Raw genomic sequence first — 24534 nt, forward strand, 5'->3', positions numbered from 1 at the left:
ACTTACTATGAAAAATGAGATGATATAAAATATATATGTATATATATATAAAAAAAAAAAAAAAATACAAATTTGGGAATCTATGTAAAAATTACATAGAATATATATGTTCTATATGGAATAATATATTATTCATATAAAATATAATGAATAATAAGGATATATTATATATTAATTTTTTTTTTTTTTCTTTTTTTTTTTTTTTAATTTTATGATAAAAAATTAAATATAATATTAAGTTGTAGTATACTTGTATTATATATATTTGTGTTACATTTTAAATGTTTTTATAGAATAAAATGAATGTTATGGTAAGTTTGTTTATGCTTTTTTATATTTTTTTTGTCTTTTATTATTTTACTTCCAGCATAATAATGGAAAAAATAACTTCACAGAAATATGTAAAAGTGTAGAAAATAAAAATGAATCGAGCGTATACTGTATGAAAAATTATAAAACAAAAAGTTCAATATATAAATATAAACATCTTATGAACTTTTTTTTAGATAAATATAAATTAAATAATAGTAAGTTAGCAGCAATAGTCGAGAATTCTTGCGGACAAGCAGAAAATTCTATAACATATGGAAATTTTTTCAAAAAGGTATTATCGTTTAGTCATTCTTTGAATACATATAATGGTACTGGTGTTCCAGAAAAAAATATATAATGAAGAAAAGAATAATGGGAAATTTCGATTATTAGGTTTATATGGTAATAATTCAACTAACTGGTTAATTACCGATTTTGCTTGTATGATGAGTGGCGTTACAACATTAGTAATTCAGTCGAAATTTAGTATAGATATAATTATAGATATATTAAATAGTTCAAAATTAGAATGGTTATGTTTAGATTTAGATTTGATTGAAGGATTATTGTGTCGTAAAAATGAATTGCCATATTTGAAAAAGCTCATAATCCTAGATAACCTATCTAAACGTAGTGAAAAAATAAACTCAGAAAATGAAGAAAAAAGTAATGGTTCAAGAAAAAGTAGTAATAAAGCCAATTATAATGAATCTGGTAAGGGAGAAGATACCATTTTGGCTTCCTTAGAATATGATAAGGAAAAAATAGAAAAAGATTAGTGCATTAAAAAAACAAGCTAATAAGGTTGGTGTAAGTATTATCTTATTTGATAATATGATAGAGAAAGAAGTGACCAATGTTACAATTCAAAACGAAGATCCTAATTTTATTTCCTCCATTGTGTATACATCTGGAACTTCAGGAAAACCAAAAGGTGTTATGTTAAGCAATAAGAATTTCTATAATAGTGTAATACCATTATGTGATCATAATATAATAAAAGAATATCATATCAAAACACACTTATCTTATTTACCGATGTCTCATGTATATGAAAGAATTCTTGTTTTAACGGGATTATTATTGGGTGTAAAAATTAATATATGGAGTAGAGATATTAAATATCTGAATAGTGATATATGTAATTCTAATAGTGAAATAATATTTGGGGTACCTAAGGTTTTTAGTAGAATGTATACTAATATTATGACAGAAGTAAATAACTTAACAGGTTACAAGAAATTTATAGCAAAACAAGCTATAAATTTACGTAAAGGAAATAATGATGGAGCTTTTAGTAAAGTTGTTGAAGGTATTACATCTGTATCAAGTAAAATTAAAGATGTGATTAATCCGAATATGCGTGCTATTGTAAATGGTGGAGGAAAATTATGTCCAAATATTGCTAATGAGTTAGGTGTTTTACTAAATGTTAAATATTATCAGGGGTATGGTTTAACCGAGCTTACTGGTCCTGCTTTTATTCAAGATGTAGAAGATGATAACACTGAAAGTATGGGAGTACCTATTTCTCCTAGTACAAAATATAAAGTAAGAACATGGGAAATATATAAAGCAACTGATACATTACCAAAAGGAGAATTATTAATTAAAAGTGATTCTATGTTTAGTGGATACTTTTTAGAAAAGGAATGTACACAAAATTCCTTCACAAATGATGGTTATTTTAAAACTGGAGATATAGTACAAATTAATGATAATGGTTCTGTAACATTTTTAGATAGATCAAAGGGTTTGGTTAAATTATCACAAGGAGAATACATAGAAACTGATATGTTAAATAATCTGTATTCACAAATTCCATTTGTTAATTTTTGTGTCGTATATGGTGATGATTCTATGGATGGACCATTGGGAATAATATCTGTGGATAAATCTTTACTTTTTACAAGTTTAAAGAATGATAATATGTTAGAAAAAACTGGAATTACTGAAAAGAATTATTCACAAAAATTAATTGATGAAACATTAAATGAGAATATTTATATTGATTATGTAAAGAAGAAAATGATGGAGATTTATAAAAAAACTAATTTAAATAGATATAATGTTATTAATGACATATATTTAACATCAAAACAATGGGACACGAATAATTACCTTACTCCAACATTAAAAATAAAAAGATTCAATGTATTTAAAGATTTTTCTTTTTATATAGATGTAGTTAAACAGAAATATGTAGATAAATTAAAAGGAAATAATAGTGGTAGTGTGAATAATGGAAAAAAAGACGAAAAAAAAGAAGATAAAGATTCAAAAAAATTATCAAATGAGTCAATTTCAAAAGGAAATCAGAATGATATGAGAAAACATGAAAACGATGTTGAAAATAAAAAGGTCAAATTAAGAGTTACAAATAATACGCAAGAACAAGAAAGGAATAAATAAAAAAAAAAAAAAAAAAAAAAATACACAAAATTAGATACAAATATATATTGTAAAATAATAATACAATAAAAGAAGACATATAATATATATATATATATATATATATATATATTAATATGTATGTTAAAATTATATTTGTATTTAATTATAATATTCTTTTGTATAAATATATGTTTGTAGCTTTTTTTTTTTTTTTTTTTTTTGCAAATAATGTTAAATATATTTATGAGAAATTCTCTATTATCTTGTTATCAAGGTTATATATGAATTATATGTTGTTTTATTTTACATTATATATTGTTTTTTTTTGGTGTGTTGAAAAAAAAATTTGAATTTTGTTTTTAATATAAATATTATTGTACATTATGTATCATATATAGGGAATAAAAAAATATTTTTTCAATGTATTCCTTATTATGTATATTTAATTACAATATACAATTTTATAATTTGGATAAACATTTTTACATATTCATGATTTATTATTTTTTGTATTATTTCATTTAACAGGGAAACAAATATATATATAGATATATATATATATATATATATATTTTTGATATATTTTAAATTTCTATATTTTTAATGTTATTTTTAAAACAATTATTTATTTTAAGAATATATAAAATTAATATTTACTAATATAATATTATATATGTTTTATTTATTTATTTAAAAATATATAAATGGTCAAATTTTAAGTTCAAAAGAAACATATGTTCGTGTAAAAACAAATATACAAAAAAAAAAAAAAAAAAAATTAAAAAGAACAGAATTGATATATATAATAATAATGATTTAAAATAATTTTATTAAAAATATAATCAAAAAAAAAAAAAAAAAAAAAAATAATAAATGAAAATTAATACTTTAATATATTTCCCAGTTTTAAAAATTTTATTTTAATATTTGATTAAAATATAATGTGTATTTTAATAATATTAAATGTAAATATATTTATAAGGTATATTGAAAAATATGCATGCAAATGTCATTTTGTAGTTTTGTCATATATATATATATATATATATATATATATATATATATATATATATATATAGACCATATTAGTTTAATTTAAATAAAATGAAATTAGTTCTTTAAAGAAATAGATAAAAGAAGCATATTATCAAATACGAATTTATATTTTAAAAACCTAAAAGAAAAATTATAAAACGTTAAGCTATTTTATCACTTTAAGTGATAATTTATATATTTTTGTTATGACAATAATAAACAAAATTATCCATTTAGGATATATATACATTTTATTAGTAAAAAATGTATTATTATACATATGATTATTTTCAAAATTATTTTGTTAATAATAATTGAAGAAAAACAATATTTATTGGTGTATAAGTGTGAAATACATTATTATTTATTATTATTTTTTTTTCTTTAAAATAAATGAAAAAATATATATAATAAAATATTTTCGCTTGATTGATTACAATTTTATATATATTTTGTTATAAAACATAATATTTTTGATGATTTGTTTTTCTATATTATGATGTGAAATATATTTTATTAATAATAAAAAAAAAAGGATAAAATATTGAAAATATAATGCTTAATATTTAAGTTTGTGTTATCGGTTTAATCATTGAAATTAATTTGTTTTGATATAATTTATGTTCCTAATTTTAATAAATGGATATTAATATATATATATATATTATATTTATTCTTTTAAAATATTATAAAAACATATAAAAGTTTAAAAATAAGAAATATGTTATAATATAAAGGTATATATAAATAATCATGTATTTGAAATATTTATAAAGGATATATATATATATGTATATATATATATGTTAATTTATTTCATATATTTTTTTATTTATTTTTCAATATATAATATTTGTATTATTAAAAATGAATATATGGAAATTCTTAGTTAATTTTTACTCTGAGGTATATGTATTTCCTTTTAAATTAAAATAACTGTGTATTCCTTATGAAACTATACATTTTGTGAAGAGAAAAATTCTGGATAATTAATTAAAAAATAGAAGTTATATTATTAAATAATTAATTTACATACATTAGTATTTATATAATATATATTTATATTTAAAACTGTAACATTTCTACTATGTATTATTTTATAAAATTGTTTCTTTATATTTTTGTCTACTAGGGTAATATTTATAATAAAGATCTTCTTCAATATTTTGAAAATCTATAAGAGAACTAAGTTGAGGGTGATTTATGAATTTTTTAATATGTCTTTTAATAGATCTGTATAATTCATATTGTCTTCTTGCATTTCTGTTTGTAAGATATAAATATATAAATTCTTTAAAATCATTTTTTACCTTATTTTTAAGATCCAACGTGTCTATTAACTGATATGCATGTTCTATCCTGGATCTATTTAACATATAAAAGATATCTGTTTTATTATCTATATTATTTGATGGACCTGTGTTATGTGTTTGTTCATTACTCATAATTGGTTTTCTTGGATTAGTCCTTGATGACTTTTTTTTTCTATTTTTTGGTGTTGTTGATTGGGAATCCCCATTTTGTGTGATTTCAGTATTTTCAGTATTGGTACTAGAAGAATGTTGAGTGTTTTCATTTATTTTTTTCTTTTTATGACCTTGTAGTTGATGTGATAAGGAAGATTGAGCCAGGGATCGAAAAGGTATTATGTTTGTTTAATTTATTATGTTTTCTTTTTTTTGAATAACAATTTGTTGAATATCCTGTAAATAAATAAATATATACAAATATTACTATAATATAAATATTATATTTTTCATTTGTTATGTGTTTTTAATAAATATAAAACAAGAATATCACGTCTACTAATTATATTACATTTTGAGGAGTTAATATATAAAACAGCAGAGGGGAAATAACCAACACTTTTTTTAGAACAAACATTTTAAGGAATAATAATAATAAAATAATTTATTGTATATTATTATATATTTATATATTTAAATAATAGTTTAATTTTTTAAAAATATATTAGTAATATTTAAAAAATCAGAAAAATAAAATTTTATATTACTTATAATAAAAAAAATATACGTAATAATTCTTCTTTTTTTTTTTCTTTTTTTATTTTCTAATAATATTAAATATATAAATTATTTTACAAAACATTCTATCTTAAAAATATTATATATATATATATAATTAAAATATTTTAATATTTATTAAAATTGGTATTATAATTATTATATTAATATATTATAATAAAAAGAAATTATTTCAATTAAATGGTGCATTAAAATGAAAGTATATATTTTATAGAAGGAATATTTTTATTTATCGTATGTTGTTTTATATATTATATATTTTTTTTTGAATAAAGAATTCATTAATTATGCTTCAAAATAAATACGTTTCAATTAATTCATAAATTTTAATTAACATATAAATATGTATTTCTAATATATTATATTTTTTATAATATTTTGAAATATATATACAATATAATATTTATATAAATATATTGCATTGTTATTTTATTTTATAAATATACATCAAATTAAATTTAAAGTATTATTTTGAATATAAATTTATATGTTATTATGAAAGTATATTATGTATATATAAATATGTAGCTAAATATATTTATCTCTAATATTATTTTTAGTATTAATGATTTCTTAAGCACTATATATAAAATTAGAATTAATTAAAATGTTTTAATATATATGTCTGTTTTATTAAAATGATTTTTATAGATAATATTATAATTTTATAATTTTGCAAGTTCATTATAATAAAGATTAAAAAAAAATAATAATAATAAAAAAAACACCAAATGAATAATATTATAATAATAATTGAGCTACATTAATTATTTTTTTTATTTTATTATTATTATAAATTTTTTTTTTTTAACATAAGAAATGAAATAATAAAATATATATTAAATACGTAAAAAATTTAATATAATAATTGGTCTATATTTTATTTATATATTATTTATAATATCTAATAATATATTATATATTTTTTCTGTTTCATATAGAAATTAAAATAAAATATACAACCACAAAATTGTTTTCTGTTTGTTCTGTTCGATCTGTATTGTATATATTTTATTTATAAAATATATTTTATATTTAATCAAAAAAAAAAAATATATATATATTTTAAGAATAATGAAATAAATAATTAATACATTAAAGTTTTATGTTATGATATATTATTGTATTATTCTTTTATTTTATATTATATTGTATTCATTTTTGCATGCTTAATAATATTTCGCTTAAAATAACATTTTCAATTTAAGCTAATAAATTGATGCTGGAATATAATTTATATATATATATAATACATTTATGTATATATTTTAAAGAATGTTTTCAAATATAGAGAAATACATATGTACATATTTTTAATTAAATTATATTTTTAAAATATTATTATCTTCATTGTTGATAATTTGTTTTTAAATTTATATATTTTATTACATGAATATGTTTTTAAATAAAACATTTTAAAACATATAATTATAATAAGTAATTTTATATATGATAGTATCGAAGAAATCGATTTCTGTTGATATAAAAAAATATAATTTTTAGACTAACTTTAGGATAAGGTAAATCATGTATATAAATAAATCATATGTGAAAATAAAAAAAAAAGAAGCCTATATCTGTAAAATTCCTTATTATATATGCACGATATTATGTGTAATATTAATTGTTTGTACTAAGGTAGGATAAAAAAAAAATATATAATAATAATAATAAGGATATTCATTGAATGAAAATAATTTTGATAAACTTAATTAGCTTTATATGTATATGTATATGTATATGTATATATATATATATATAATTTTTTTTTTTTTTTACATAGTGTGGAATAAAATATAATAAGCAAAATGCATGCAATACTACTTTTACAAGAAATAGGAATCAAAGAATTTTGGTACAAACAGAAGAATTATCACCAACACAAGTAGATGTACTTAGGCAAACATTAATAAATGATTTATCAGGTGGTAGTTCCATAAGAAGACAAAAAGAGTTGTTAAGTAATAAACTATATGATGACCCTATAACAAAGAAATTGATGAAAAGGGGAATATTAAAATCTAAAATTACAGAAAAGAAGGAAATGCAAATTGAAAAAAAACAAAAGGAAGAAAAACAGGACGTTGTAAAATATGAAGAAATTGATGTTCAAGTGGATGAAGATGAAGAAATTGAACATGAAATAGTAGAAAATGAGTTGGATGATAATGTAGAAGTAGAATATGAAGTAGTTGAAGTTGAGGTAGTTGACGATGAAGATGTAGAATATTCAGAAGTTGAACTACATGAGGATAAAGAAGGAAAAATAGAAGAAATAAAAGAAAATAAACAACTAAAAATTGAATTCATAGAAAAGAAACCATTAGAAATTAAAGAAACTCAAAAATATTCATTCGTAACAGATGCACAAAAAGAAAAAGAACCATTAAAAATAAATGAAATAAAATCTTACGATCTTTTTAAAAAGGATACTATTAAACCAAAAGATAATTTAAGAAGAGACGAAAGTAAACCATATGATACTTTAGAAAGATATGTAACAGAGGCACAAAATAATTTTAAAAGGGGAGAAACAATAATACATGATGCTTTTAAAAAAGATGGAATAAAATCTCAAAATACCTTAAAAAGGAAAGAAATGATAATACAAATTACACTTAAAGAAGATGTCATAAAAGAACATGATAATTTAAGAACAGATAAAATAATAATGCAAGAAGATCTTAAAAATGATGAAATAAAATCTCAAAAAATATTAAAAAGGGAAGAAATAATAATACAAATTACACTTAAAGAAGATGTCACAAAAGAACAAGATAATATAAAAAGGGAAAAAATAATTATAGAAGATGCTTTTAAAGAAGATGAAATAAAATCACAAGATACTTTAAAAGGGGATGAAATAATTATACAAGATAATTTAGGGCTAGATAAAATAATAGTACAAGATAGTTTTAACGAAGAAGAAATAAAATCTCACGACACTTTAAAAATAGAAGAAATAAAAGAAAATGTTATATTAAAAGAAAAGGAAGTAACAAAAATAGATTCTTTAAAAATAGAGGAAATAAAATCAATAGATCTGTTAAAGGATGAAGTAAAACCAACAAATATACTAAGGAAAGAAGAAGAAAAACGGGAAGATCCGTTAAAAAAAGAGGAAATGGAAACAACAGATACTTTAAAGGATGAAGAATCGAAAATGAAAGATCCGTTAAAAGAAGATGCAGAAGAAGAGGATATTTTAATCAAATTAGATAAAATAAAAATTAATATAGTTGAAGATAAAATAAAAATACAAATTCCTCATATAAAATCAAAAGTTATTGAAAATAAAATAATTGACATTTTGAAAGCAGAATATGAAGGTGCAGATGAAAATTTAACAAGAAAATACAGAATGATAGAACTTATGAATTTATATTTTAATGAAATGGATAAATTTCATCAAAGTGATATATACACAATTATTGAAAAATATAGTAAAGAAAAAGAATATAATTCTATTATGACACCTATTTTTAAAGAGTTTATGCAAACACACCGTATAAGTTCTATATTAAGTAAAACTATGATGGGAACACTTGGACTAATACCCTTCCTTACTGTAGGTATAGGAATAGTAGGTATTACCTGTGCATCTGGTGGTACTGTGGGTTTCGCTATAATAGGTGGAGCAATTGCATTTTTTTCATTGCCATTTCCAGGTTTATTATTTTCAAGGGTTAAAAGGACAAAAAAATTTAAAGAAAAATATTGTATAATTAATGGCATAGAAGATGACAAGAAGGATGATACGATTGCAAATACCTCTCAAGATAAGGTAGAAGAAAATATGGGATAAAAAAAAGTCACAGTGTTTAAGTCAATTCAACAAATGGTAAAAGACAATTTGTATACAGGAAATGTATGATGAAAAACATCTCCAAAAAATATTACAAATAAAGCACCTCAACAAAACAAACAAAATAAAACAGCTGTAAAAAAAACAATATGTAAATATCCAGTACAAAATTATTATTCAAAACATAATGCAAGAGGTATTAACCAAATTAATAGACCTAATTAAAGTAGATATGTAATACAACCATTAAGATGATGTTGTAAAAATAAAAAATTGTTATTTATCAATAAATATATAAACTAGAATAATATAAATATTTTGTTAAAAGATAATTTATTAAAACAATAAATAGAGAATTATTTTAACATTAATTTTAAATTATTATTTTATTTATTTTTCTTATGTATTATATTAATTAAAATAAATTTTTTAATACAAATTTGTATGTGTTATATATGAAATATTTCAAGTTTAATATATTTTATTTATTTTGATTAATAATTAATATTTGTTTGTTCGTAGGAAGTATTTTTTTTTTTTTTTTTTTTTTTTTTTTTTGTTTGTTTTTAAATGAAAAAAAGTGTAAATTAAAAATTTTTTTAAATGAAGAACTTATATAAAAACATATTGTTAATATATTATTTAATAACACAATGTATTATATATTTATTGAATACTTCATATAAAATAATATATAATGTAATATATAATAGAATAAATATGTTATATTATTATTTATGTTCTATTCATACTTTGTTAAAATCATAATAATGTTCACATAATATGAATGAAAACAAATAAATATAATTTTAGTTTTATAATATATGTAATAAATACTTATGATTATTTTATTTTTTAATATCTTAAATAATATATGATGTTATGTTAGCCGTTTTAACTTTTTTTTTTTTTTTTTCACTTAATTAAAAAATAAAATAATATATTAAAATGTTAAGTGACACATATTAACGAAAATATAATTTATATAATTTATTATTATTATAGAATAATCATAAAAATATCGTTAACACAAATATTTATATATCGACACATTTATAATATAAAAATAGTGTAAACAAAATATTTTAGGTCAGTTAGTGTTCTAAAATGGGAAATATACATATAAAATGATAATTATAATTATTATTATAATAAAAATAATTATATTATATCCTTTTTGTGCCTAATCCCATAAATTTTATAATCATTATAAAAAACTCAAAATATCCTCTAAATATTAATAAATTAAAATGTATTAAAAAAAAAAAAACAAAAAAAAAAAACAAAAGAGAAAAAAATTATAAAATGGAAATTAAAGAGTTTTAAATTTTTGGTAAATTTTAATATTTTATCAGTTATATATATTGTTGAGTTGAACTGATCCATTTAAATGTATATTTTGTGTTATATATATATATATATATATATAACAATGTATAATATATATAGATATAAAATCAAGGTAATATTTATATTAGTAAAAGTGGAAAATTTACAATACATAGATAGTTATTATCCATATTTTTTACTGTTTATAATAAATTTTATACAAAATGTACTTTTATAATAACCCAAAAATACAATAATTAAATAAAATAAAACAACAGTTGATATTTAATAAAATTGAATTAATTTTATTTTATTTTATCTTATTTTAATTTCATTTATTTTATTTTAATTTAATTTAATTTAATTTTATTTTAATTTATTTTATTTTATTTTAATTGAATTTATTTTATTTTATTAATAGATATACAATACTATTTAATATTTGTAAAACCTAGTATACGTACACATATATAAATATATATATTTTTTTTTTTTTAATATTTTCTATATTTTAATATACTATTAGCATTATGACGAATATATATTTATTACTTTAAATTAAACAGGTGTAATATGATATATATATTTTGATAAATTTATACTATATAATATATTATTAATTATTTACAATAAAATAAGAAACACATATCTATTTTTATGTTCATATTGTATTATATCATAGATTCTTTATAAATATAATTATTTTTTTTGTTTTTTTTTATTTAATACATATAAATATTACTATTTAACATAATTGCATCCTTTATATATTAATCAAAAAAATAGTAAAGTTATTAAGATGGAGAGTAAAAAAAATTGTACAATTATTTCGTTGAATAGTAAAAATGGGAACCAAAAAGGAACGTTACGTTATATTTCTTTTAAACTCATTTGCTTAAGTTTATATGTAATTGGATTTTACTATGTTTTTCTAAATGTAAGTTCATATGAATTTTATTTATTATTATAATTAATTATTTTTTTTTATATAAATTAATTTACTATAAAATATATGTTATATGTATGTATGTTTTATAACTTTTTTTTTTTTTTTATGTAGACATCCTTAGAAAACAAGGGCTTACAAATTGTTAATATTAGCAATGTATATGAACGAAATTTAGGTGAGGCACAAAAAAATAGTAACGGTTCACAAAGGAAAAGAAATTTAAAACTTAAAAATGAAGACGTAAATAAAACAAAATCTAATGGAAATATTAAAAGTAGTGAACAAAAAGTAGAGGAAAATAAAGATTTCACTAACAATGATATGAAGAACAATAATGAGGAAAATGAAAGTAATAATTCTATGAATAATATAAATTATAATAATTTATCAAAGAATTTAACAGAAAAGGAATTATATGATGTACTAAATTCATTAAAAGAATGTCCTTCAAAAGAAGATCTTAGAAATATATGGACGCACACACTTGGTATTGCAAAAGAAGGTTTGGATAATATATATCAACAGTTAAAGGCATCAATACAAAACTATTTAGATAATGATTTTCTTAGTAGGATTGAACACTCAAGTCATGAGGTGTTTGTATATAAATATAGATTGGAAGGACATATTTCAAGAATATTTCAAGCAGTAACAAATGAAGAGGTAGAATACACTAGACATTTTTATACGTTAATTAATAATAAACATACACTTGATGATATATTAAAATTTCTGTATTCATTCTTAGAACATTTCAAAACATTAAAAAAACAATTACATAAACATCACCAAAAGGAACTTTTAGCTGATGTTGAACAAGATCGTAATACAAAGTAAAAAAGTCAAAATGTTCTATAAAAATATATGTTTGATTCTTATTATATTTATATAACATTAATAAGTAAAATTTTTTTTTAAATCTATAGAATTACATAAATATAATTATTTATTATATATAGATATTTATATTATATAATTAATATATCTTTGTATTATAAAATGATTTTTTTTTGTACGTTATTTATTATAATAAATATTAATATATAGAAAAGTTAAAATAAATTTTATAAATAGTGTGTCATACAAAAAAAAAAAAAAATAATTTATTTTTATTAAATTATTTACTTTATATATTACCATATATATATATATATATATATATATATATATATGAATACGAAAAAATAATACTTTATATATATATGTGTATAGGAATACTACATATACAAAAAATTATATATACAAAATTAGGTATATATATATATTTTTTAAAATAATGAATCAATAATAAAAACATAATATATACATAAATCGTTTATAAGACATGTAAATAAAGAAAGTACACAAATATATAATCACATATAAATGTAGAACAATTATATATAATATGAAATATTATATATAAGTTAACAAAAAGTAAAAATAAAATTAATAATTTAAGGAATGAAAGGAATATAAAAAAATGTCTCATATTGTTTTTATAGAAATATATATAATGTGCTTAGGGTTTTTATAAATTATATTTATTCAATGAAAGATTTCTATGAATTATATATTTAACAATTGTATTATGTATTGTGTAGAAATCATTACATACTATCATTATTATGTTTTTTTTTTGTTTATGTAATTATTAGATATTATTTTATTTGATGTCGCTGTTTTTAGTTATATAGCATAGTTTAATCAAATGTATAATATAATAAAAATATAGATGTATGTATATAATAATTTTTAATTCTTATTATATTTATATTAATGTTTCATATATTAAATAAACCTAAATACATTTATGAATATATATATATTAAAATACTTCAATGTTTTATTTATTTCTTCTACATAACCAGATTATGGTAATGTATATAAAAGAATATGTAATATATTTTATGAATTATGATAAGAATTATTAGAAAATATATGAATTATATATAATGAATAAACCTAAGTTCAGTATATAATGTTTTATTATGAAATAATTAAATCGATTCATTTCCTTTATTATATTTTACTTTTCTTATTAAGTATTTCTAATCTGGTAATAATTATTTTTAAATACACATTTTGGATTTATAAATATATTAGAATAAATAAAAAATATCTTTATAAATTTATTTTTATAAAACTTATTATTTCTATGATTATAAGGTATTTTAAAAAAATATTATTAATTTGTCTATATATTTATATTAAAAATTGATTTGTACTTATTTATAATATTCGTTTGCATAAATATGCATTTGTTCTTTTTGTTTTCAGATAATATTAAATGTAGTTATAAATAATTTTCTCAATTGTAATATATATATTTTATTTAATTAAATAAATATATTAATTATGTTGCCTTTTTTTTACATTATCTATTGTTGTCTGTTTTTCTTTTTTACATTATATATATATATATATATATATATATATTTTCGTTAGATTGAAAAAAAAAATATTAATTTGTTATAAATATAAATTTCATTGTACATTATATATCATATATATGGAATAAAACAAAAATATTTAAAATGTATTCTTTATTATACATTTAATTATAATAAACAAGTTTATCAATTATGTTAAATGATTTTATGCTTATTCGTAATTTATTATTTTTTGTCATATTTATTTTAACAAGGATTTAAAAATATATTTTTTGATATTTAAAATATATATATATTCAAAGTTATTTTTATAACAATAAATGTTTTTAAAAAAACATAAAATTAATATTTACTAATATATATATATTATATTTATTTAAAAATAAATAAAATGTATAATTTTATGTTAAAACGAAACATATGTAGATGAAAAATAAATACAAAACATATATATATATATAATAACAATAATAATAATAATAAACAAAATTGATATATTTAATATAACATTAACACTTTAATAAATTTTATAAAAACAGGCCTAATAAAATTGTAGATTAATACTTTAGTAAACTTCCCAAATTTAAAAAATGTTAATATATAAAGTTTGATTGAAATATATATTTATATTTTAAAAATATAAAATATAAATATATTTATAATAAAACATATTAAAAAAATATGCATGCAAATATTACTTTGTATTTTTGTCATATTTTATATCAAATTAAAATGAATGTTGTAATATCGAATAACCTTTATGAATTTTTTATAATAAATAAAATATAATTATTTAAATTTATAAGAAATATAAAATCATTTATGGATGAATTATTTATAATATTGTTCAATAAATTATATATATTTTTCTTTAAATATATATAAGAAAAAATGTATATTTTTTTTTTTATTTAATCAGATATTTTGTTCTATTATTTATTTCTTATATTTAAATAAATTATAAACAAAATATTAAATAATATATATATATATATATATATATATATATATTATAGATTATTTATAAGTTCATGTATTTTTTTAATTGTGAATATATATATATATATATATATATATATATAAATATTATTATTTTTCATAAATTCATTCTATATATATTAATCAAAAAAAAAAAATAATTAAGTTATTAAGATGGACAGTAAAAAAATTTTTTCTATTTTTCCTTTTTATCGTTTTGATGAAAACCAAAAAAGAAAATTACATTATATGTCATTTAAATTTCTTTGCTTAAGTTTATATGTGATTGGATTTTATTATGTTTTTCTAAATGTAAGTTGATCATAAAAAATTTTATTCATGATTATTTATTTGTTTTATAAATCTTAATTATTATATCATATTTATTATCTTATATGTATATATATCTTATATTATTATTATTATTATTTTTATATAGAATTCTTTAGAAAATGGAAGCTTAGAAAATGTTAAAAATAGTAATTTATATAAGCGCAATTTAGTTGAGGCAGAAAGAATTAATAAGTTTTCACAAAGGAAAAAAAATTCAAAACATAAAAAAGAAAATATGAGTAAAACAAAATACAAGGAAAATAATAATAAGTGTAATGAACAAAATGTAGATGAAAATAAACATAGTATTAATCATGATCTTGAGAATAGTAATATAGAAAATGAAAGTAATATTTCAATAAGTAATATAAATTATAATGATATATCAAAACAATTAACAGAATCTGAATTACGTGAGGTTTTAAATTCATTAAAAGAATGTCCATCAAAAGAAGAACTTAGAAATTTATGGACTCACACAGTTGGTGTTTCACAAGAAGGTTTTGATGATATACCGAAAGAGTTAAAGGGAACTATACAAAGATATTTAGTTAATGATATTTATGTAGATACCAATAAATATGGTGCTCGTACATTTTTATATGACTATACATGGAAAGGTATTCTTTTTAGTCTTTGTCGAACAGTAGCAAGTGAAGAGATAAAATACACTAAAAGATTTCTTAATTTAATTAATGATATACATACACTTGATGATATATTAAAATTTATTTATTCATTCTTAGAATATTTTAATACATTGAAAAAGGAATTACATGAAAAATACGAAAAGGAGCTCCTACAAAAAATTTCTATTATATTGAATGAAAATTATTAAACTTTATGAAACTTAAAAGAAATACATTTTTAATTATAGTATGTATATAATATTAATATGAAATATTTTTTAAATCTCTTGAATTGTATAAAAATAATATATTTATATATATATTATTTCATTCTTTATGTCTATGTTGGAATAAAATTTATTATATATATATATATATATATATATTTTACATAAATATAATACAATTAGATATGTGTGTGATCTTATATATATATTTGTATAGATTACAAGAGTATATCAAAATTCAAATAAATTACAATATATTTATTATTAATTCTTTTTTTTAATCATATAGTATATATAATAATTTGTGTAATTAACTTATTAACATATATATAATAAAAAATAATCATTATGCTATTATAAGAAATAAATACAAATGAAATATGGATATATAATGTTCTAAACACTCCTATTTATACTACTAATTATATATATATATATATTTATTTTGTAATAGTATTAACATACACATTGAACAATATTAAGATAAAACGAACCATATTATATACATTTATTTATATAAAATAATTTTTTTAATTTTTTTCATGAAAATAAAAGTACAAATGTCATAGTCATTTTAAGAATTATTAGTATATAATGTAGTTTTTTTTATTTTATTTTAATTCATGAAATTAACTTCTGATCATAATTGTTAACATATCTTTTTTAAACATTATGTTTTGTTTACAATAATTTAGACATTTTAATTGATCTAAAATAATATTATACGTATATACAATTCTAAGGTATAAATCACAATATATATGTTAGGTCGTACATAAAATATATATTTTAAATTATTTCATGTCACATATATATATATATATATATATTATTATGTATGGTGGATTCGTACAATAGAATATATATATATAACAAAATCTTATAAGTAATAAAAATAATAAAATTAATTTATACAAAATGTATTTTAAGTAATATAAATAATAAATAAGGATGCAAAAGAATAGTATTATATATATATACATATATAATATTATAAATTTGTATCCAAAAAAAGAAAAAAATAATAAAAAAACAGAACAATTATTATTTTCATTTGAATATTGAAAAGAAAATATTTTATTAAGTAAAAACGACCTAGACATATTATAATGTACATTAATATAAATTGAATGTCATACACAAAAAATAACTATAAATATATATAAACATTGATATCAAAGTTACAAAAAAATAAAAATATAATCTTCTTATCAAAAAAATATACTGAAATAAATTTTATTCTTCTTAAATATAACGCAATTGAATAAAACTAAAACATAAATATAAATTCAAATTCAAAAGTTATAATTAGTGTTTTTAACAATGATATAAATATGTCACTCGTATATATATATATATATATAATTATTTATAATTATCAGTAAATATACAATATAAATATTATATGGATATTGGTTTCTCAATTTTTATATAAGATATATATGTTAAAATTATTGTATAAAATGTAGTATGAGAGGTCATATCTATTATTGTTTGTATTAATATAATATAATATAATATAATTTTTTTTTTTTTTTTTTTTTTTTTTTTTTAATTTTCATTAATGTCATCTATATTTTTTTCTGATACGAGAGGTTGATCTTCATGGATATTCTTTTTATTTTGTTTATTATTATTTTTTTTATTTATTATTTTTATAATTTCTTTTAATAATATAAAATGGGAAATACCATATAGAAATTTCCCAAAAAATGGCAAATAAAGCAATTTTACTAATTTTTTTAATTTTTTTGCAATGTGTTTTTCTATGTGATTTCTCAACCAATGATTTATTATTCTTCTCATTTCCCAATTCTACTTGTTCCGTTTGATTATCATATTCTTCTAGAATTTCATTATTCAATGTACAATCAGATGATGTTTTATGATATTCTGTATAATTTTCGTCTAATTTATTACCTGTGTGGTATGTGAGTGCATTTTCTCCTGAATGGCTTTTATATATATCTGTTTCTTGTGCTTCGGCTAGTAATATCCTAGGTGTTGCATTTATAATATCAACCGTATTTATTTTATTATAAAATATATTTTCACGGGGAAACTATAAAATAAATAATATATATATATTATTGAATTTATTGAATTATATATAACATTAATTATATATATATTATTATAATTTAATGGTTTTAATTTTATTTTATTTTATTTTATTTTATTTTTTCCAAACCTTATGTGTATATACTAATATACACAGTACGATAGAAAACAAAGATAGTTTAAAATAATTACAAGACATTATTTTTCTTTTATTTTAATCTAATATTTTTATAATTTGTTTTTATGAAATATATTTTTTTTACACTATACTTTTTTTAAAATTTATTACGAAATTTTTGTTATAATGTTTTAATTTTTATATTATGAAAACAAACAAATGTATTAATAAATATCATATTAGAATAAAAGTGTATATAAATAAATTAATTTAATAATATTATAATATATTATGAATCATTGCAATATTAATTTAATTTTTTTTTTTTTTTTTTTGAAAATAAAAAAATTATAATATTATTAAATATATTATAATTTTTTAAAAGATCGTGAATTTTATTTATTTATTATATATATATAATTAATATATCCTTTTTATATTATTTAAATAATAGTAAAAACGTTAAGGTTCGTTGTTTTTTTGTATAAAAATTATTTTCAGTAGCTAGATATTATAACAAAGGAATATATATAAATAATGATCTTAGGTATTGTATATTATTTGAAGTGCGAATTATATATTTATATTTTATTTATTTTACAAAAAAAAATTCATATTATCCAATGGTATATATAATTCCTTATTACACAATTCTAATTATCCTTAAATATCTAAATTTCAAACTATTTCTTCTCTAATGAGGAATAATAAATAGAGCTATATATATATATATATATTTATGTTGTACCTAATTAAGAAGTAATATTACTAATCTAATATTAGTGGTCGTAGTAAATATATTTTTTATTTAAATGAAATTAAATTGAAATCAATTTAATAATAATAAAATTATTTTTGTTTCATAATGTATAACATAATTCTTTTAAAAATAAAAGCATTTTATTAATAAATACTTTTAATAAATACACGTTTTTGCACTTATAAATTAAGAAAAATATTATAAAATAATATTAAATAATTTTATTACTTTAAAGAGGAAAATAAAATATAAATATATTATATATATATTAAATTGAATATATGATATATATGAATGTAAGAAAAGAAATATTGTAGAATATATTTTGTTCAAACAATAATAAAAAAAAAGAACCTTTCGTATATTTTATTATGGACAAATATAAATGAATGAATATATGAATAACCTTTTTTTTTTTTTTTTTTAATATATACATGTAAAATTGTTTTTAAATAAATATAAATTAAGTTCGAGACTTGTATAAAATATAGGGGCAAAAATAAATAGTGGTATATTAAATTTTGAAAAATATGAATGTAATTATTTTAAATGATAACTAATAGAAATAATGTCATTTATTACATAAAATCATCACAAAAAGATGAAATATATGTCGTAAATATTAAAGATTAATATTATAATCAATGAATGATAAAATATATGTAACTACATTTTTCATTTAAATAATATAATATTATATTATATATAAATAAAAATTACCATAAAATATAATTTGTATGTAATTCATAAGAAAGATTCTTCATGTTTTAAAAAATAAATTATGTACATAAATGTTTCTTGCATTCATGTTTCGAAGAATTTTTTCTTCTTTTGCGTAACAATATATATAAAAATATCACTATAACCGTTACAGCAATAAGCCCAACAATTTCCACACCATAAGGGAAAAAAGCACCACTTGCAGCACTTGTAATACCTGACAATGCAGTGTTTGCAACAGTACCTGTAGAACCAACAGAAACAAAAGCACTTGTAACTAAATTATCAAAAAATACTTTTATACCAACAAGAACTTCTGTCAATTTAGCAGCTAAAGTTGGAGTATAATAACTTGTCATTGTGGTTTTAGCTGCAGTAACACCAGCAGTAACACCAGCAGTAACACCAGCAGTAACACCACACCTTCCTGTAATTATAGTTGAAGTCCACACACAGCAGCACCTCCAATAGAACCTGTTTTTTAAAATTATTCAAATAATTATCGTGTACTTTGTTCGATAAAAATGAGTTGGCTGATGAATTTTTCTTATTTGGACATTCACAAGATTTATCATTTTGCTTGGTGTTTATACCAGGGTTTAATATAATAGGATTTTGTTCCCCAAACATTTCTTCGTATGTTTTCAATAATTCATGTTCTATGGTTGACATAGGTTCTGCAACGTGTCCACTCATAGTTTTTGTTCATTTTTTTTCTACCAGTTCTTGTAATTGTTCATATGGATCATAAGTTTGTTGATATTTTTTGATCGCTTCTTCGTTCAATTTGTCAATTATTTCTTTGAGTTCTGGGTCATTATGATAATGAGGATTGTTTGGTCTCTCCATTTCTGCTAACACTCTTGATTTGGTCGCTGTCCTTTGTATGTTATTTGGTATGGGGATAAATTTATAATGGTTATTTCGGTAATTTACCTAAAAAGGAAAAAAGGAAATGAATATATTAAGAAATACAGTTGATTTATATATGTATATATTGTTGTAATAGTAATAGTCATTTGCATACATTTTGTGATAATAAAAATGTATTAAAAATAAAGGAAAATAATAACATTTTAAGGTGGAATATTTTCATTTTTAATTGAAAAATGTAATATTTTATATTCTAAATTACATTAAGTTAATTTATATTGACTGTCATATATAATTTTATTTAATATTATTTTATATTTTTAATATTAAGAACCTCCAACATAATTTATTTAATTTTATATTATAATTAAATTTTAATTTCATTATAAAAGTACAGTTATTTTTATAAGAAAATTCACATCATATCTAAAAAAAAATATATAATAATGCAAAAAACACAATTTAATATTTTATAATTGTTTTTCTTAGGTTTTCTATGTTTTTAAAATAATTCTAATATGAATATGTATATAAAACTATGATAAATTATATTTAAAATATATTTTAATAAATATTGTTTGTATAAATATAATAATATAGGTATAAAGAATAATATTTTGTTACTACAAATATAAAACAAATGTGTATAATAGTAGTTATTATAGGTGTATATCACATATATTAGAAATGATTAGAACATGTATTTATAATAGTCTAATATATAATTTGAATCTTTGCAATTATATAAAACAACGGAGAACAATTGTTGTGTATGATAATATATGATATGAAAAAAAAATTCAAAATAATATCAAGTACATATTTTAATAATTTAATGTCATTATTTTTTTGTTATATTTTTGTTCTAAAAATTGTAGTAAGTTATATGATTCTCTATAATTTATTTAATCTATTTCTAAAATTATTATTGTTATATATATATTTATTATTTTATTTTATACAATATATTTTTAATCAAATTAAAACGTTCATTTTTGTATTATTAAAAATTTTAATTATATAATTATCACAAAAAATATTAATATTTATTATCATTAAAAAATATCAAAAAACAAAACGTTAACGATATGAGAAATTATACATATTATAAAATACTATGTTTTTATAGTTTATGTAGTGTTGTACGTTATACAAATATATTATATTCTTATGTAATATGAAATATATATTTCTTAAAATAGTAATTACATTATTTTACAATTCATCATAAATTAATTTTACTATTATATGTTGTACAAAATAATTAGTTACTATATATATTTAATGATTATATTATATAAATTACATTATTAAATATATATTAAATAAATAACACGAAATAAGATAATATTATGAATATAAGGAATAATACATTTTATTTTAATAGATAAGTACAAGTTATAAAAGAAGTCATTCTTATTATTTCTAAAAATGAATGTAATTCATATTATGATTATGATAGTACATAAGTGTACAAAAAAAAAAAAAAAAAAAATAAAAATTATATAAATATAAAAAAAACATCACAAATATAAGAACTAATATATTATTATAATAACGTATGTTTGTGATATAATATATGTGTTTATAATATATAAAACGATTTTTTAAGCATATGTGCCATAGAATAATCTATGATTCTGTTTCATAAATTAATACATACATAGATACTACTAAAACTAAATTGTGAATTTGTGAATTTTGAAAGTCTTTATTGACAATGTCTAATAATTATAATATATATATATATATATATGATGATATAATATAACATATATATAAAGATCTTATATACATGAAAAAGTTGTAATATACTTTTGAAATATTATTTTTGTTTACAAATTTTTTTTTATATTACATTTATTATATTAAATCTTGAATTTACTTGTATGTTGATTTGTTTTATTTTTATTAAGGAATTAATTTTAGTATGTGTTGGTAAAATATAATACACATTATATTAAAATAAATAATATATACTTATTTAATAATATTAAAATTTATTTAAGACATTTATTGTATTATATTATATATAATTTATTATAATATATATAAAATATAACATAATATAATATTATTTATATGTGAAACTCTTATTCGTTAGTAAATTGAAAAAACGATTCATCATCTTTCAAAGGATTTTTTGTCCCAGAATTATTTTCACCATCTGATTCATCATCAAGTTTTCGAAAATATAGTTCTTGTTTTCCATTAAAATCATTATAAAGCTTTCTTTGCATTTCCAAATATCCAAGGTGACCAGGAGGCATTCTTGAATTTCCTCCTTGTGCGTTATTATATATTTCTTTTCTAGCAGTCATTCTATTTGGTGTTCCAGGAAATCTCTTATTTGTTATTGGTGGAATTTTTTTTTTTTTTTTTGCGTCATCCTTTGGATATTTTTCTTTCTTATATTTTCTTTCATTCGTATTTGCATATTCGCCTAATTCATTATTTTCATGCTTATCATTTGCTGTAAGTTCATGTGAAGATTCTGCTAAGGACCTAAGTGTTTTTTGCCCCTAACACGATATTTTTATATTTTATATTTGTATATAATCCATGACAGTCATTCTAAAAATGTATAAAAGAAAAAAAATCCAATAAAATAAAAAAAAAAAAAAAAATATGGAAATGATAAATAAAAATATTAAAATATATGATAAAAAAGGTAGTTTTGAATCGTATACATATATATATATATATATATATATATATATATTTTGTCATTTTTTTATTTCTCACATTATAAAATAAGGTTAATGCTCCTAATACGATTGAAAATATAATTAATTTTAAATTATAAGATATCATTTTTAATATAAATGCTATTATATTTATAGATGTAATATAATATATATGTACTTGTGTAAACTATAAAGGAAAAAAATATTTAAAAAATTTGTATATGTATTATTAAAAAGGTTGAGGCTTATTAAGAAATAATTTTTTTTATATATAAAAAATCTTTTTAAAAAAACAATTTATGTCCTCTAAGATGTAATATAAATATATTTTTTTTTTTTTATTAAATATACCAAAAAATTATGTTATTTTTATAAATTTCGTGTGAATTATATATGAATATAAAACAATTTTTTTAAAATTTTATTAATATTCCTTTTAATGTTACTCCTATTGTAAATTATAGAATATGTGTAATTTGTAAATATATATAGTTCTTTATATTGCTGAATGGTAATGTTTATATTTATAAATAAAATACATCTAATAAAAAAAAAAAAAATTAATTTAAAATCTTAATAAATTAAAATTAAAATTGAACATAGAAATAAATAATTAATATTTTTTTTTATTTTTATAAAAAAAAAATTATTTTTCCTTATATAATATATTTTTCACATTTTACATATATAAATGTGAGTTATATAATTTATTATTTAATTATATATCTACTATAAAATGGAGTATTAAAACATTAAAAAAAGTTGAAATAAAAAGAAAACATTATACAGTTATGATTGCTAATATATAGTTCTTGAGTTATTTTGTAATTAGATTATATATCCAAATAATGTTTGTAATATATATTTGTATATTTATCTAATATATATTTAGATATTGTTCTATTTT

General features: G+C 17.5%; 9 protein-coding genes across 9 annotated transcripts; 5 read left to right on the forward strand and 4 right to left on the reverse strand.

Annotated features, from left to right (window-relative positions):
* Positions 1–299: 299 nt before the first annotated feature.
* PADL01_0013300 (acyl-CoA synthetase, putative) lies at positions 300–1091 on the forward strand (the record flags this gene model as incomplete). The annotated part of the gene is made up of 4 exons (XM_028680374.1): positions 300–311; positions 368–440; positions 507–604; positions 681–1091. 4 exons carry the CDS (start codon positions 300–302, stop codon positions 1089–1091), a joined length of 594 nt encoding a protein of 197 aa, XP_028541152.1.
* Positions 1092–1146: 55 nt separating this feature from the next.
* On the forward strand, positions 1147–2724 carry PADL01_0013400 (acyl-CoA synthetase, putative; the record flags this gene model as incomplete). The annotated part of the gene is made up of 1 exon (XM_028680375.1): positions 1147–2724. The coding sequence occupies one exon, from the start codon at positions 1147–1149 to the stop codon at positions 2722–2724; it is 1578 nt and encodes a 525-aa protein (XP_028541153.1).
* A 2114-nt stretch (positions 2725–4838) lies between these two features.
* Positions 4839–5625, reverse strand: PADL01_0013500 (Plasmodium exported protein (hyp12), unknown function; the record flags this gene model as incomplete). The annotated part of the gene is made up of 2 exons (XM_028680376.1): positions 4839–5327; positions 5602–5625. 2 exons carry the CDS (start codon positions 5623–5625, stop codon positions 4839–4841), a joined length of 513 nt encoding a protein of 170 aa, XP_028541154.1.
* A 1610-nt stretch (positions 5626–7235) lies between these two features.
* Positions 7236–9591, forward strand: PADL01_0013600 (Plasmodium exported protein, unknown function; the record flags this gene model as incomplete). The annotated part of the gene is made up of 2 exons (XM_028680377.1): positions 7236–7262; positions 7570–9591. The coding sequence occupies 2 exons, from the start codon at positions 7236–7238 to the stop codon at positions 9589–9591; spliced, it is 2049 nt and encodes a 682-aa protein (XP_028541155.1).
* A 2128-nt stretch (positions 9592–11719) lies between these two features.
* On the forward strand, positions 11720–12706 carry PADL01_0013700 (Plasmodium exported protein (PHISTa), unknown function; the record flags this gene model as incomplete). Its single annotated transcript, XM_028680378.1, has 2 exons — positions 11720–11857; positions 11981–12706. The coding sequence occupies 2 exons, from the start codon at positions 11720–11722 to the stop codon at positions 12704–12706; spliced, it is 864 nt and encodes a 287-aa protein (XP_028541156.1).
* Positions 12707–15393: 2687 nt separating this feature from the next.
* On the forward strand, positions 15394–16390 carry PADL01_0013800 (Plasmodium exported protein (PHISTa), unknown function; the record flags this gene model as incomplete). The annotated part of the gene is made up of 2 exons (XM_028680379.1): positions 15394–15531; positions 15659–16390. 2 exons carry the CDS (start codon positions 15394–15396, stop codon positions 16388–16390), a joined length of 870 nt encoding a protein of 289 aa, XP_028541157.1.
* A 1660-nt stretch (positions 16391–18050) lies between these two features.
* On the reverse strand, positions 18051–18668 carry PADL01_0013900 (Plasmodium exported protein (hyp10), unknown function; the record flags this gene model as incomplete). Its single annotated transcript, XM_028680380.1, has 2 exons — positions 18051–18470; positions 18600–18668. The coding sequence occupies 2 exons, from the start codon at positions 18666–18668 to the stop codon at positions 18051–18053; spliced, it is 489 nt and encodes a 162-aa protein (XP_028541158.1).
* Positions 18669–20772: 2104 nt separating this feature from the next.
* PADL01_0014000 (stevor PIR protein, putative) lies at positions 20773–21163 on the reverse strand (the record flags this gene model as incomplete). The annotated part of the gene is made up of 2 exons (XM_028680381.1): positions 20773–21003; positions 21095–21163. The coding sequence occupies 2 exons, from the start codon at positions 21161–21163 to the stop codon at positions 20773–20775; spliced, it is 300 nt and encodes a 99-aa protein (XP_028541159.1).
* A 1870-nt stretch (positions 21164–23033) lies between these two features.
* Positions 23034–23754, reverse strand: PADL01_0014100 (stevor PIR protein, putative; the record flags this gene model as incomplete). Its single annotated transcript, XM_028680382.1, has 2 exons — positions 23034–23462; positions 23686–23754. The coding sequence occupies 2 exons, from the start codon at positions 23752–23754 to the stop codon at positions 23034–23036; spliced, it is 498 nt and encodes a 165-aa protein (XP_028541160.1).
* Positions 23755–24534: the final 780 nt, after the last annotated feature.

This window comes from Plasmodium sp. gorilla clade G2 (assembly GCF_900097015.1).
Source record: "Plasmodium sp. gorilla clade G2 genome assembly, contig: PADLG01_00_17, whole genome shotgun sequence".
NCBI classification, from domain to species: domain Eukaryota; phylum Apicomplexa; class Aconoidasida; order Haemosporida; family Plasmodiidae; genus Plasmodium; species Plasmodium adleri (nom. inval.).